This window comes from Impatiens glandulifera, chromosome 4, assembly GCF_907164915.1.
Source record: "Impatiens glandulifera chromosome 4, dImpGla2.1, whole genome shotgun sequence".
NCBI lineage: Eukaryota > Viridiplantae > Streptophyta > Magnoliopsida > Ericales > Balsaminaceae > Impatiens > Impatiens glandulifera.
The window spans coordinates 6,959,753-6,974,277 of record NC_061865.1 but is presented as its reverse complement, the minus strand read 5'-3'; the positions used below and the strand labels follow the sequence as shown (position 1 = coordinate 6,974,277).

The 14,525-nt window shown below is 24.6% G+C and overlaps 1 protein-coding gene across 1 annotated transcript; it reads left to right on the top strand.

Annotated features, from left to right (window-relative positions):
- Window positions 1–11,578: 11,578 nt before the first annotated feature.
- LOC124934579 (aladin-like) lies at window positions 11,579–13,840 on the top strand. The gene is made up of 5 exons (XM_047475108.1): window positions 11,579–11,711; window positions 12,354–12,405; window positions 12,979–13,110; window positions 13,195–13,282; window positions 13,610–13,840. Exons 1-5 carry the CDS (start codon window positions 11,579–11,581, stop codon window positions 13,670–13,672), a joined length of 468 nt encoding a protein of 155 aa, XP_047331064.1. The 3' UTR covers window positions 13,673–13,840.
- The last annotated feature ends 685 nt before the right edge of the window (window positions 13,841–14,525 follow it).

Below are 14,525 nucleotides of genomic sequence, written 5' to 3'. Positions count from 1 at the left end.
AATTTGATCACCTCTTCTAATGAACCAAAATACTCTTAATAATATAATATAGACAAATCTTAATTTCGAGACTGCATCCAAAAGTAAGATCCACAAGTAAGGGAGTAAGGAAAAAATTCCGAGAATCATGACAAAGAGAGCTTATGGTCAAATTTAAAACAAAATAATTTAGATTGAAATGGTCGAGAATTTGGAAATTCTCGCTTTCTCAATACATGATAGAGAAGTAAACTACCTTAAGTTGAGACCAATTTTGACTCTTTTTTTAAGAACAACCCAACTTACTCAATTACATTGTTCCTCTCCTTTTTAGTAGAAACAGATCAAAGATGATGAATGACTATTTGTTATTTATTTATAGTCATTATTATTCTAATTTATTAAAAAATAAATTTTTACTGAACTAATTAAAAATTATCAAAAAATTCAACCTCTATGATATTTAGAAAATCTTCAATATTACATCTAGAATATAACAATCCCTAGGATATCAATATTATATTAAAATTCACTTGTTTAGAAACATATTTTATATTTTCACTGATTTTATTTAAAATAATAAATATAATAAATATATTGAAATTATGATTTTATTTTTATATTTCTAATAAAGTTAATAATTTTAATTTATACATATATATATATATATATAACTCTATATAATTATTAAAATTAACTATAATTTAGAATAAAATATTTTTAAACAAAGATTTTATTTTAAATCTTTTTATAAATTAAAATTTCTAATATATATATATATATATAATTTTATTTATAATACATTTATTTAAAATAACTACTAAAACACTAAATAATATTTAAAAATATAATTTTATTTTATTTTCCTTAATAATATTATCAATTTATTCTAATAAAGAAGAAAAAATTTTTAATATATTAAATAATAATGTATTATAAATAGAATTATTAATTTTATTAAAAATAATTATTAATTATATTAAAACATTAAAATGTATAATAATTTTTAATAGTATAAAACTATTATAATAAATTAGAAAAAAATATCTATATATTTTAAATAATAATATATTATAATGAGAATTATATTTATAAATTAAAATGTATATGGAAAGTTTTTAATAAATTTATATAAAAAATTAATAATTTTTTATAATTTTAATTCTTAAATATTTTTTAAATCAAATATACTAAATATTATTATAAAATTTTTATAATAAAAAATAAATGTATATTAAATATATTATCTTTTATTTTTAAGGAAAATAAATACATTTTTATAAAAACAATTAATTGAAAATATAAATTTTATAAAATAAATATTTATTCTTAATATAAAATGATAGGGGGAGCGAAACATTTGCAGCGTCAGCTAACGTGGAATGCTGAATAGACAAGCTGTGACTAAGTATATATTTATTTTTCTTTTTATTTTTATTAATAATTTTCTCTCACTTCTCACTATTTACCTTTTCTCTCTGTATTAATTATTAATTAAGACGCATTCAATAAAAAAATTAATTTTTATTATTAAAAAATACTTAATAATTAATCTCTTTAATTTTTATTATCATAAACATATTTTTTTAAAATTCAATTAATTAATTATATTATCTATTAATTTAATAATATATATTATTATTAATAATAATAAATTATTAATCATTTTACTCAACTGATTAATTCTCTTTTTTAAACTCTTAATTGTTGAAAAGTTTAAAGAAGTGACAATATCTAGTGTAAAAATAATACACTCTCCACTAAAATACGAGAGCCATGTAGTCCACCCACAAAGAGAAAACAATATGTTATTGAACAAATTGTGAAGAAAATGTTTGATTTATTATGTTTTAGACAATTATGTTTTAGTATTAAATTATATTATTTTTATTCTAAATTATATATTGTTTCTAATTTGTCTAATTTCACGATAGAAGCTAGTGAAAACTACTATTGCGATGAGATGATTAAAGACAATTTATATCGATTATATTGTTTGATTTTGTAAAAGTAGATGTTATAATACATTTTGGACGTTTTTTTGGTAAGTTTATTTTATATTTTGGATCATGTTTTTTTAGTACTTTAATTAGATTGTGTAATTTATTAATATAAAATAGTAAATTAACTCAATTAAATATTTTTAATTAAATATAACATAATTAATTATTATTTATTTTAATTTGAGTAATTTTTATTATTGAAAATAATTTTTATTTTTTTCAATAAAAAGAAAATAAATTTAATTTTTTTCAATAAAAAAAATAAATTATTGAGAGAAATAATTAAAATGTGTATAATAATCATATATGTGCAATAATTTAAAAAAAAAACATATTTATGATAATAAAAATTAAAGAGAATAATTATTAAATGTTTTTTAATAATAATGATTGATTTTTTATTGAATGAGTCGTAATTAATATAGAGAGAAAAGGTAAGTAGTGAGAAGTGAGGGAAAATTATTAATGAAAATAAAGAGAAAAATAAATATATACTGAGTCAATTTGTCTATTCAGCACTCCACTTCCTTCGCTGTCACATTCGCTTCAAATGTTTTCGCTGTCATATTCGCTGCAAATGTTTCGCTCCCCCTATCATTGAACAAATCCATCACATTATATAATAATATAAATAGGGAATTCCCAATATAAATAAGAACAAATCCATCAAATTTATTATTTTTTTTTTTAATTTGAACTTTTACACCATCAAAATTATTTATAATCATTATATATTTTTTTCAAATCTTTCTAAAAATATTTATTGCATTTAAATTGAGAAATCACTTGAGATAAATCAAACCAACCAAACCTCGGTTTAATTTTAATTCATGAGGTAATTCTTATGCAAGGGGAGATATATCATGTCAACTCATGCTAAAACAATTTTTATTGATTTTTTTCCATTGGACATTTAGGTAAATGAATTTCAATGTATTGTCACATACATAAATACTATGCATCTTAATATATTCCTTCACAAATCAAATCCTAAACCAAATGCATGGTCAAGTTCTTTACATGATTCCTAATCTAATTAGCATATCCACCGTACATAATTCTTACCTCAACAACTAAATTCATCGTAAGAGAATCATTCACAATTATCTAATCAATTACGATTTCAATGATTAATTGTTTAAAATTTATCACTATCATGGAAATCACCGTTTCTTATCATGTCGGAGCTCATCATCCTGGCACTCTTGTCCAAAGTTCAATTAATCAATTTTAGCAGCGACGCAATCACACCAACACCGCAAATCACTCTCAAATGAAAACTGCACTATCAACTATTGAAGTCTAGAAACAAATCAAACTAAACAACAAGAGAGAAGAATATGGCTGCAAACAAAGGTACCCTGCTTCGTGGGAAATTATGGGTCGATAGAAGTTAAATCTTGGAACGGGAACTTCTTCAATATTGTAGCCCTACTTCTTGTGGTAATTTTGATAGGTAGCACGATTTGAATGGTGAACCAAATCTCCGTATATCCTTGGTGAAGTCTTAGTTGCATATGGTCCGAATATGAGCTATGTTTTTCAGTTCAAACGTGTTTTTGGGATGATACACAATAAACGATCAGTTTTGGCTTGTTTAAGATTATAGTTAGGTTCATTGTTGTTCTTTTGGTAGTTTATATGCTCAAATTGGAGATCTATAGCTTCGATTAGGATCAATGTAAGTTAACTTTCTCATTTGGCATGAGCAGCATCAGCCATGCACAATCCAAAAATAAACAATATTATTATATTAAATTATTTTTACATTATTACTTATCATTCAAAGAACTCATAAACTATTATTATAATTTTATTTTTATTATTATAATAATTATTTTTTTACTTTATCTTTTTTATTACTATTATTATTTATTATTATTTTATTATTTTATTAATATAATAATTTTATTTTTTTGTTTTGATTTGTATTACTATTATTATTTTATATTTGTTAATGTAAGATAATGAGTTATATTTTTTATTATTTTTGAAAAATTAATTAAATAGGCTTTTAATTATTATAATATATTTTTATTTAATTTTTAATATTAAAAATTGATTTTAAATATAAAATCTATAATTTTATTAATATATATTTAAGAAGTTAAAAATAACATATTATATATTATTATAAAAACAAAATAGTGAATTGGAAGTTTGAAATTTGATAATATTAGAGAAAAAATATATTAATTTAATTTAAATATAATATCTTTAAAATTTAATTATATTTGAAATAACTTTTACTTTTATTTTTACTGTAAAACTTATTGACTAAAAATTTATGAATAATTAATTAACCGGTATGGAAATTGAAAAATTAAAAATTATTTGTAATTTATTAATTTTATAATATTAAAAATATTTCAATTATATAAGTAAATATTTTTATTATTTTACTTATATTAAGTAAAATTATTAATTAATAAAATAAGAGGAGATTAATATTTATGTATTTATAATATGTTTACTTCAAATTATAAATATTATTATAAATTTATAAAATAAAATAAAGTTTATTGAATTAATTTATCTAATATTTTATTTTTAATAAAAATTAAAACATAATTCTAAATATATAATAAAAACTATTATTAAATAAAAAATAACAGTAAAATGAAAATTATTAAAAAATAATATAAATTTTATTTTTATAAATTATTTATAGTTTTATATAAAAAAAACATTTATTTTCTTAATATAAATAAAATTACATTAATTAATCATATATATTTAAAATATTGAATAATATTTTATAAAAATAAATAAATATTTTTTCAAATATTTTTTACAATTATTAAAAATATATTATATTTTTAAAAATATATTAAATATTTTTTATAATTTTGAATATTTTGGTAGATTGAAGTGTGAGTCAGAGATCCCTGATGAGATTCTATTTTTTATAATTTTGAATATTAAAAGATAAATTATAATATAAATATAATTTTATTTAAGTAAAAATAAATTAATTATATTATAAATAATTTAATTCTATTTTAAATAACTTTTATTGAAAAACATATTGATTAAAAAAATTAAATTTATGAATATTAATTAAAATGATATGGAAGAAAAATTAAAAATTATTTGTAATTTATTAATCTTATAATATTAAAAATACTCTAATTATATATATATATATATATATATATATATATATATATATATTTGGAAAAAATATTAAATAAGTAAATATTTTCATTAATTTAATTATATTAAATAATATGATTAATTAAAAGAATAAAAAATAAAATTAATAGTCATGTATTTATAATATTTTTACCTAAAATTATAAATATTATTATAAATTTATAAAATTAACAAAGTTTATTAAATTATTTTATCTAATAAAATGAAAATTATTAAAAAATAATATAAATTTTATTTTTATAAATTATTTATAATCTCAAAATTATATGTAAAACATAAATTTAGTTTCTTAATATAAATAAAATTACATTAATTAATCATATATACAATAAATAAATATTAGAAAAATATTTAATTACAATTATTAAAAATATATTATTTTTCAAAAAATATATTAGTTATTTAAATATATACTGAAACTTTTCAATACTGTAAAAATTATGAATATTATTTTGAATAACAGTTAAATTATTTTATACAAACCATATATATAAATTAATATAATCGCTTATATTTTATTTATAAACTCAATTAAGTTTTTATATACGATAATTTTATAAATGTGTTTAAAACATATTTTATATTTTCACATAATAATTTTATTTAAAATAATAAATACATTACAAATTAAAATTATGATTTTATTCTAATATTTATAATCTCAAGTTCCAGTCTCAAATGGTTAAAAAATGTTCTACCCTTAATTACTGTATAATTTCAAATGTAACATAGTTCTTAGGATTCTTTATCCTTTCTTAAAAATAATTATGATGTTAAAAGTAAACTAGGACAATTTTCTCTTGCATCAGTTTAGAAAAATATTTTTGATACTAGTTATTGGGCATAAACATCCTTAATTTGAACTAAGAGAGTTTTAGGTCTTCCTGCTGACAATAACAATGTAGGATCTGTTTATCTTGGTTGATGTAGGCAGTGTTATCATTGATAACATTATTTATCACTTAAACGAAAAAAATAATTATTTATTAAAAATAAGTTCAATTATAAGTATATTTAAAAATATTTAATTCTTTATATTTAAATTTAGCTCAAATTAAACTAAAAAAATTTAAACTACAATACTTAACTTAATTAGGTAAGTTAATGACTTAACTCGGTAGTATAGGATAAGCATACAAAAAATAATTCAACTCATAAAAATGAATTAAATTACATCAATACCGATAAAATAGTCTTTAAGTACTTTTTTAACGTGTCACATTTGTGTATTCAACATTTATTTTCACATTTACATGAATTTCTCTACCATTAAAATTCTATATTCAGACTAGGGATAACAATGAGTAGTCGTATGCCTGATACTTGTGGATACTCAATAGTCGGATTCGGATATTTTAAATCGGGTACGAGGTCGGAATCGGGCATGGGGTATGGGAGAAGGTACCCGATCAGGTAGGGGATCAAGATGGGGAATGTGCGAAACCCAAACCCCGATACCCGACTATATATAAAAATAAAAAATAAAATTATTAAAATTTAATGCGACGTTTCAAATACATCATCATTACTAGGCATGGCTAAAGAGCTTCGACGGGTACCCGGAGGAGCGATTCTCAGATAATTAGTTTGATTTTCAATTTCGGATAAATACTATTCGGAACCTATCCATTTTGGTTCTGGGTAACCAAAGAATCTATTTTATTTTTTAATAATATAATTTTAATATTTTAGACATAATTTTTCATATTTTTATAATATTAATTTAAAATAATTTAATAATAACAAATATTATAAATAATAATTTTGTATTTACTAAAATTTATTATTTAACCTATCCTAATTATAATACATCTTTTCAGGGCCAAAAAATTTGGGTCCCTTAGGTGGGTTTTTTTGGACGAATTCAGATTGGTTTGGGTTACCCATACCTAAAAATTTGCCATGGTCAGTCTTAATTGGATTATGTGTAAAATTAATAAAAATTTACAAATAACTATATATAACATCTTAGAATAAATATAAAATTATTTTATATACAAAATGTCATTTTGAGTATTCTTTTTTAATATCACAATGTAATGTACTCTAATAAAAAGAGTTTAAATAATATTACATATTCACTTGTAATACATACAAATATTAAATTAATATTAATGGTGTGTAATATATATAAATATAAATAGACAAGGGAGTGGAATAAGTATATATTTGAAATTCTTTATCATTTCATCAAACCATCTAATATCATCATCAAACACGCTCCAAAGGCATGAATTGTAAATTCTTTTCAGTAAACCTATTTATGATTCCAAAAAAAAAAATGAGTTACTTTGAGAATATGTATCATAACAATTTGATCACCTCTTCCAAGTTAATTCATTAAAATTAATGAACCAAAATACTCTTAATTAATATAATATAGACTAATATAAATGTCATAGATTTAATGTTTGTCACTCTTTTATTTGATGTTTGATTTAACTTATGAAATCTCATTGTTGTAGTAACAATGTTTTGAAATGTGACTTGATTATATTGTAAACTAGCTAATCTATATATATATATATAATGATGCTTAATTTTTAAAGTGTTCGGATTGTCGTGTCGAGAGCTGTGGTTAATTTGGATACTTGGGTCGGATTGTGAGTTGACCCGCCTTTAAATTTAAAACGGTTAAAAATAAAATTAAAAATGCTAGAAGTATGTTTCGAACTTGCAACCTAACAAAACAAGTACAACTCTTTAACCAACTAAGCTACAAAGACTTTATATTTTAAATTCAACACAAATTTGATAAACGCGGGACGTTTTAATATATTGTGGGTTGACCCGCCTTTAAATTTAAAACGGTTAAAAATAAAATTAAAAATGCTAGAGGTATGTTTCGAACTTGCAACCTAACAAAAACAAGTACAACCTTTTACCAACTATGCTACTAAGACTTTATATTTTAAATTCAACACCAAATTTGATGAACGCGGGACGTTTTAACATTAATATAAATTTAATTTTTTAACTAACTAAAATATATATATATATATATATATATATATATATATATATATATATATATATATAAAATGATGTTGAGTAAATGGATACTTGGGTCGGATTGTGGGTTGACCCACCCATAAACTTAAAACGGTTAAAAATTAAATTAAAAATATTATTCGTAATTTTTTTTTCACGATTTTTTATATTATTAATCGTGTAAATGCACAAGCTAAGCTAAAGGCTAGTTAATTATAAAAACTCTTATTTAAATTAAACGATCATTTAAAAATCAAAACCTAGCTTGTCTTAGGAATGAACTTCTATTCAATATGGATTTAACTATATCTTAAGATTCACCCACCCATTATATAATTATCATTTCTGGAAGAAACCAACTTCTAATTTGTTTGACTTGTTTACTGTCATCCAAGGAGTTCTATCTCCCTTTGAGGACAGCAAAAATGTCAAAACACTCTTAAAGCATGGATTTTCTCCTGCAAACATGGGCAGGTGCGGAGCTAAGTACAAGCCGGCCTAGATTGCCTGTATATATTTTTATCAATAATGACGGTAAATTACCGTCGTTATTGGTTATTTTCCGTCGCTCAAAGTCATTGGTGACAGCAAACTATAAAACTAGCCCGGATAAATTTTTTTAATAAAAAGTTAGCCCGGATAGGTTTCAAATCTTGGCTCAACCCCTGAACATGTGTGACATATATAGGTCTACTTTGGGAAAATATGATCTGGACCAAACTGTGGGGAGAAAAAGTCAAAAGACCTCTGGGGCACTAGGATCACGAGGCCATGAAGAAGTTCTATATAAAAGGACCAAAAATGAGAAGAAAAAGGGAGGAGGAAATCATTTTAATTTTTCAAAAGTTTATTTGGGTAAACCTAATGGACAATTTGGTCCAAAATAATTGTTTCTACATAGGACTACTCTTGAGTTTGTTTGAGTATTAGGTTTAATTTGAGGAATAGTTTAATCATTATTATTTGCATAAGTGTTCTTGAAGCTGCTTCGTCATCGTTCTGTTTTATTTATTTCAATTTTTTGTACTGATTGTTTAATTTCGAGATAATTGAACCAACATTTCTTAATTTTAGATTTTCCAATGTAGATCAAACGACTTGTGTCTATCTCATTTACATTCAATTCTTTACCGTAACACATCTTCAATCTTCAGGAGGTGTTTTTTTTTTGTCAAAGTTCCAACCATCCATGGTAAAAATAATTTTCATCTTAATAAAAGAATAATTGTAAAATCTTGAAGAGATTTTAGTAGAAGAAGAACCAGAACTAAGATAGAGAGAAATTAGGTTTCGGACAAAATTAGAATGAACAAAAAGTGACAGATCCTAAGGGGATGCCTTCCTTTTATATATGTCACAAATATTATATTGGTCCCTATTCTTTTAGCTAATGTATAAACTAAATATTTACATAATATCTTTCTTTATAACTTAGCAACAAACACAACAATATCAATGTATAAATTATAGTTAAACATAATTAAATTACATACTCAATAACATAGGCATACCTATGCTAACATAGGCATACCTATGCAAACATAAATCATAAATTTAACACTCCCCCTTCAAGGTGAACATCCTTGAGGTTTAACTTGGACAACAACATTTGAAATCGACTAGGATCAAGGGCATTTGTAAAGAAATCAGCAAGCTGATGTGGAGAATAAATGTGTCTTGGTACAATAAAACCCTCCTTGAATTTATCCCTTATAATATGACAATCAATTTTTAAATGTTTTGTTCTTTCATGAAAAATAGGATTTTGGGTAATGTGAATTGCTTCTTGATTATCACACCACATTGTAATTGGCAATTTAATACTTTCTTTCAAATCAGCCAGGATATATGAAATCCAAAGAAGCTCACATACCGAAGAAGCTAAGCTGCGATACTCTGCTTCAGCACTTGACTTTGAAACAATTGTTTGTTTTTTTGGTTTTCCATGAGACAATTGAATCACCCAGCTTTATGCAAAATCCTGTCAAAGACATGCGACTATATAAGCAATTTGCCCAGTCGGCATATGAAAAACACTCAATGATTTTGTTAGCTTTGTATGGATAATAAAGTCCTAACGAAATATTATCTTTAAGATATTTTAAAACCCTTAATGCTGAATTCCAATGTAACACATTCGGTTGATGCATGTATTGACTCAACTGTTGGACACTAAAGGCAATATCCAGTCTAGTGAAGTTAAGGTATATAAGTCGACCGATGAGCCTTCTGAATTTCTCATGATCTTTTAACAAATCATTTCCTTTTTCTTTAATTTGATTCCTTTCATCATTGGTGAACTTTCTGGTTTAGAAGAAATAAGCCATGTTTCACGCAATATATCCAAGATATATTTGCGTTGATTCACATAAATTCCATCCTGTTTTTTTATTTATTTCTAAGCCAAGAAAGAATTTAGCTTCTTTCAAATCTTTTATAGAAATTTTTTTATGAAGAAATTTTTTAATATTTGAAATTTCAAACAAATCATTTCCTTTAATGAGCATATCATCCATATATATAACTATAATAGTAATACTATTTCCTTTATGTTGAACAAATAGACAATTATCATATGAAGATGGTTTAAAGCTATAAAAAAATTAATTTATTAGTAAACTCCTCATTCCATTGTCTAGACGATTGTTTAAGTCTTTACAAACTTTTCAAAAGTTTACAAACTTTTCCATTTTCAGTCTGATTATATCCTTCTGGTGGAGTCATATAAATGTTTTCATTAATAAAGTCATGAAGAAATGCATTATTTACATCTACTTGATGTAAATGCCAATAATTAGTCGCTGCCAAAGTTAATACTAACCTGATTGTGACCGTCTTTGCCACTGGTGCAAAATAGTCCGTATAATCAATTAACAAATATAAAATAATAAATAATAAAGAACACCTTTCCACTTTGTGATCTTCTTTATCAAAACAGGTTTTACCTTTTAATTTATTTTTCTACAAAGAGACCTGAATCTCTTACAACTTCTTGACGAAGGGAGAAGTCCCTGATTTTTGCACCTAAAACAAGTTCCAGTCTCAAATTAAGCTAAAACAATTTAAACTACGATGCCTAGCTTAATTCGGTAAGTTAATAACTTAACTCGGTAGTATATAGTATGAGCATACAAAACATAACTTTAACTCTTGAAAATGAATTAAATTACGTCACTACAAGGATAAAATAGTCTCTAAGTACTTTTCCGACATTAGTTTAACATTTTATCGAATCAACTTGCATATTAAGTATTTAAAATTCAGTAATTTTTTCCTAATTGGCGTGTTTCATCCTTTCAAAACACAAATTTAGCTATTTTATTTGGTTTATTCAGCATTTATTTTCAGACACTTGTCTGAATCTTCCGGCGCCTTTAAAATTCTGTATTCAGAACACTTCATTTACAGTTTTACAGTTTGATCAAATACAACTTTAGTTATCATATTTGATGACTATATTTCGTTGTTGGAAATTTTATCAGGGAAGCACATGGGATCCAGATGGACGCATGATACTTATTACCTTTTCTGAGTCCTCATCTTTAGGTGCCATCCATTTTTCTTCCAAGCCTCCATTGCTAGGTATGCATTCTCTCCTTTTCTAAATTCTAGGCATGCAGACATTTATTGACTTGTGGCTTGTAATGCTCAAGAGGGTTTCTTTACTCCATTTTTTTTTAAAGGAAAGACTTCTTTATCATTTCATGAAGGTGGATTTCATCTTGGCCATATATCTACCTTTTTTTACCTTGTTTATCATTACTGTTGAAAAGACTTTTTTCACCAACAGATTCTTGATTGGGTGACAACCCAATTGTGAGTTTGAGAAAAATGTTGAAATCTTTTGAGAATATTTCTAAAATGATTTGATTAGATTGCCTAGGACTTCAATATTTGTTCTAGACTTGTTTATACTTATCATTATATAATGTATATATAGGTACTAAGTTTTCACAATAATCTAGTGTTTCGTCTTTTATGTTAATTTTTGTCTAATTAATTTGATTATTAGGACTTCACTTAGCTTCAAATTGTCATGTTAAATTTATGAGTTGTAAAATGGATTTGAATTTTCCTTCTAGTTTTTTTTATTGAGATAGTTTTTTCTAAATTGTCCAGATTTTCTTGAATTTGTTCCTATATATTCTTGATCCTTTCTTGTGTCTTTGTGCTACATGTAATTTTAGCCAATTATTGTTCTAATACAACTTTTACTTGTCTCAGATGCGCATCTTTTACCTGTTGATTTACCGGATATTAAAACCCTGACAAACAGGTAATTTAATCTTCATTTATTTGCTGTTTCTATGTAATGGTTAATATGCTTGAGAAGTTTAATTGTGTAAGAGCTGTATATTTAGCGCTAATAGATTACTGTTTTGAAACAGCAAAATCATCTAAAACCATGTCTTGCCTTATACTTACAATTTAATTGATTTGTAGAATATTTTGATCATTGATTGCAATTCATATTTAGCATGATTGACACATAGCCCCATTTGGAAACACTTTTAATTATTGTTTTTGTATACAAAATCCAGATGAGAAACATCCATTAAACTTTTGAATATGTATCTGACTAATTTAGTTTCCAAACATAATCTCATTCGTATGTGTTAGGCCAACAAGGACTCATGAATGGCAAAAGATGGTGTTTATTAACTTTATTATAAAGACTCAAATTACTTCAAAAAAATTGGAATAACGAATATTGATGAAGTTATAATCTAAATTGAAGAGGAAGTTGTAATAGGTGATATATGTTTTAATCTACACGAGTCAAGTTTGATGCAGTTTGTACTACAATTTTGAAATGGTCTGATTATTGATTTTCTCCTTTAAATGACAGTATTGACAAAATCGCATGGGATGCTTCTGGTGAGCGATTGGCTGTGTCTTACAAAGACGTGAACAAGATATACAAGGGTCTTATTGCCATTTACGATGTTAAGAGAACTCCATTTATTTCTGCGTCGTTAATGTAAGTTATTCTCTTTATATGGACATTTTACTAATTTAAACAAGACATTACATAATTGTTTTTTTGTTGTTGTTGCTAATCCAGTGGATTCATTCGAGGACCAGGAGACAACCCACAACCAATAACATTCTCATTTCACGACAAGTTCAAACAAGGACCGTTACTCTCTGTTGTGAGTTCCTCGCTACTTGACTACTTGCTATTAAAAATATTTACTTTTTTTTTTCAATTGAACAAAAAATGATAGATGAATATTAGTATTATTTTGTATAATCAAAATTGAAATAAACAATTGATTAGGCCTAGTTCAATTAAGAAAGTGGTTGTGCTAATGTATTTGGCTAATCAAATACTATGAACTAATGACAAAGTGATTTGATTGGTTGATATGATAAGGTAAAACAAACATAATGTTTGTCTCCTCTCAATTATTATCTTCTCTGATTGTTTGTATTTTTATTACAAATCTTACCTTAAAAAATCAACTGTTTTTTTGCAGTGCTGGAGCAGTGGTTTTTGCTGTACTTATCCTCTCTTGTTTCGTTCACATAATCTTCCTTAAGAATGGTTATTTTGTTATGGAAGGATTTTTGCATAGTGTGATTGAATGAATATTTGGAATGAACAACATTAGTTTTTATCGATATGATATAAAATTTCGGTGTCTTATCTTTTTGGTTACTGTAACGATATGATGAGCTTAGAATGCTCAATGTTTTTTTTAGATATTGTAGATTTGGAGCAATTTTCAGAAGTGTTTATATATAAATTGGAGTCTTGGGGTTTGTATGGTTCAATCTTTAAAACTCTTCATCTCCATTGTCCTGAAAAATCCATTTCTTCTTTCTTTTTCTTTTGGTAAGTATTAATCCTACTCTAGGTTGTACATTATAACCCAATTAATCATCTTAGACCCAATTCTTGGGGTGGTCATATTATGCTAACATTTGAGATAAGAGCCTTAAGGAAGATTAATTAGATGATAATAAATTTTCAAATTTTTTATTTAGTTGGAAAGGGTATTGTATATAGGTGTTATGTTAAGTTTGATTTAGAGTAAAAATATTCTTGTTTATTAGATCAAATGTAGTACTAGATTGTTCCGAGAATAAAGTGATTTTATAAAAAGGGATTAGGAGTCTTATGTAGATCTTCTGCTACCGATTGCCGTGTTCCCCTGTGGCGGACCAATCAGATTGCAGCATTATTATTTTAATAATAAATCAATCTGGGCAGGAGACGGAGGGAGGGAGAATCCGGAATCCGGGTTTAGGCCCGGGTTCACACAAGACGCCGTTAACGGAAGCGCCCGTTAACGCCATGAAATAATATAATATTCAGATGATAAACAGATAAGATATCTTCGCTCTGATCTACACGCCCGTTGCCATGACCCTCATGTAAACCCCGCATAC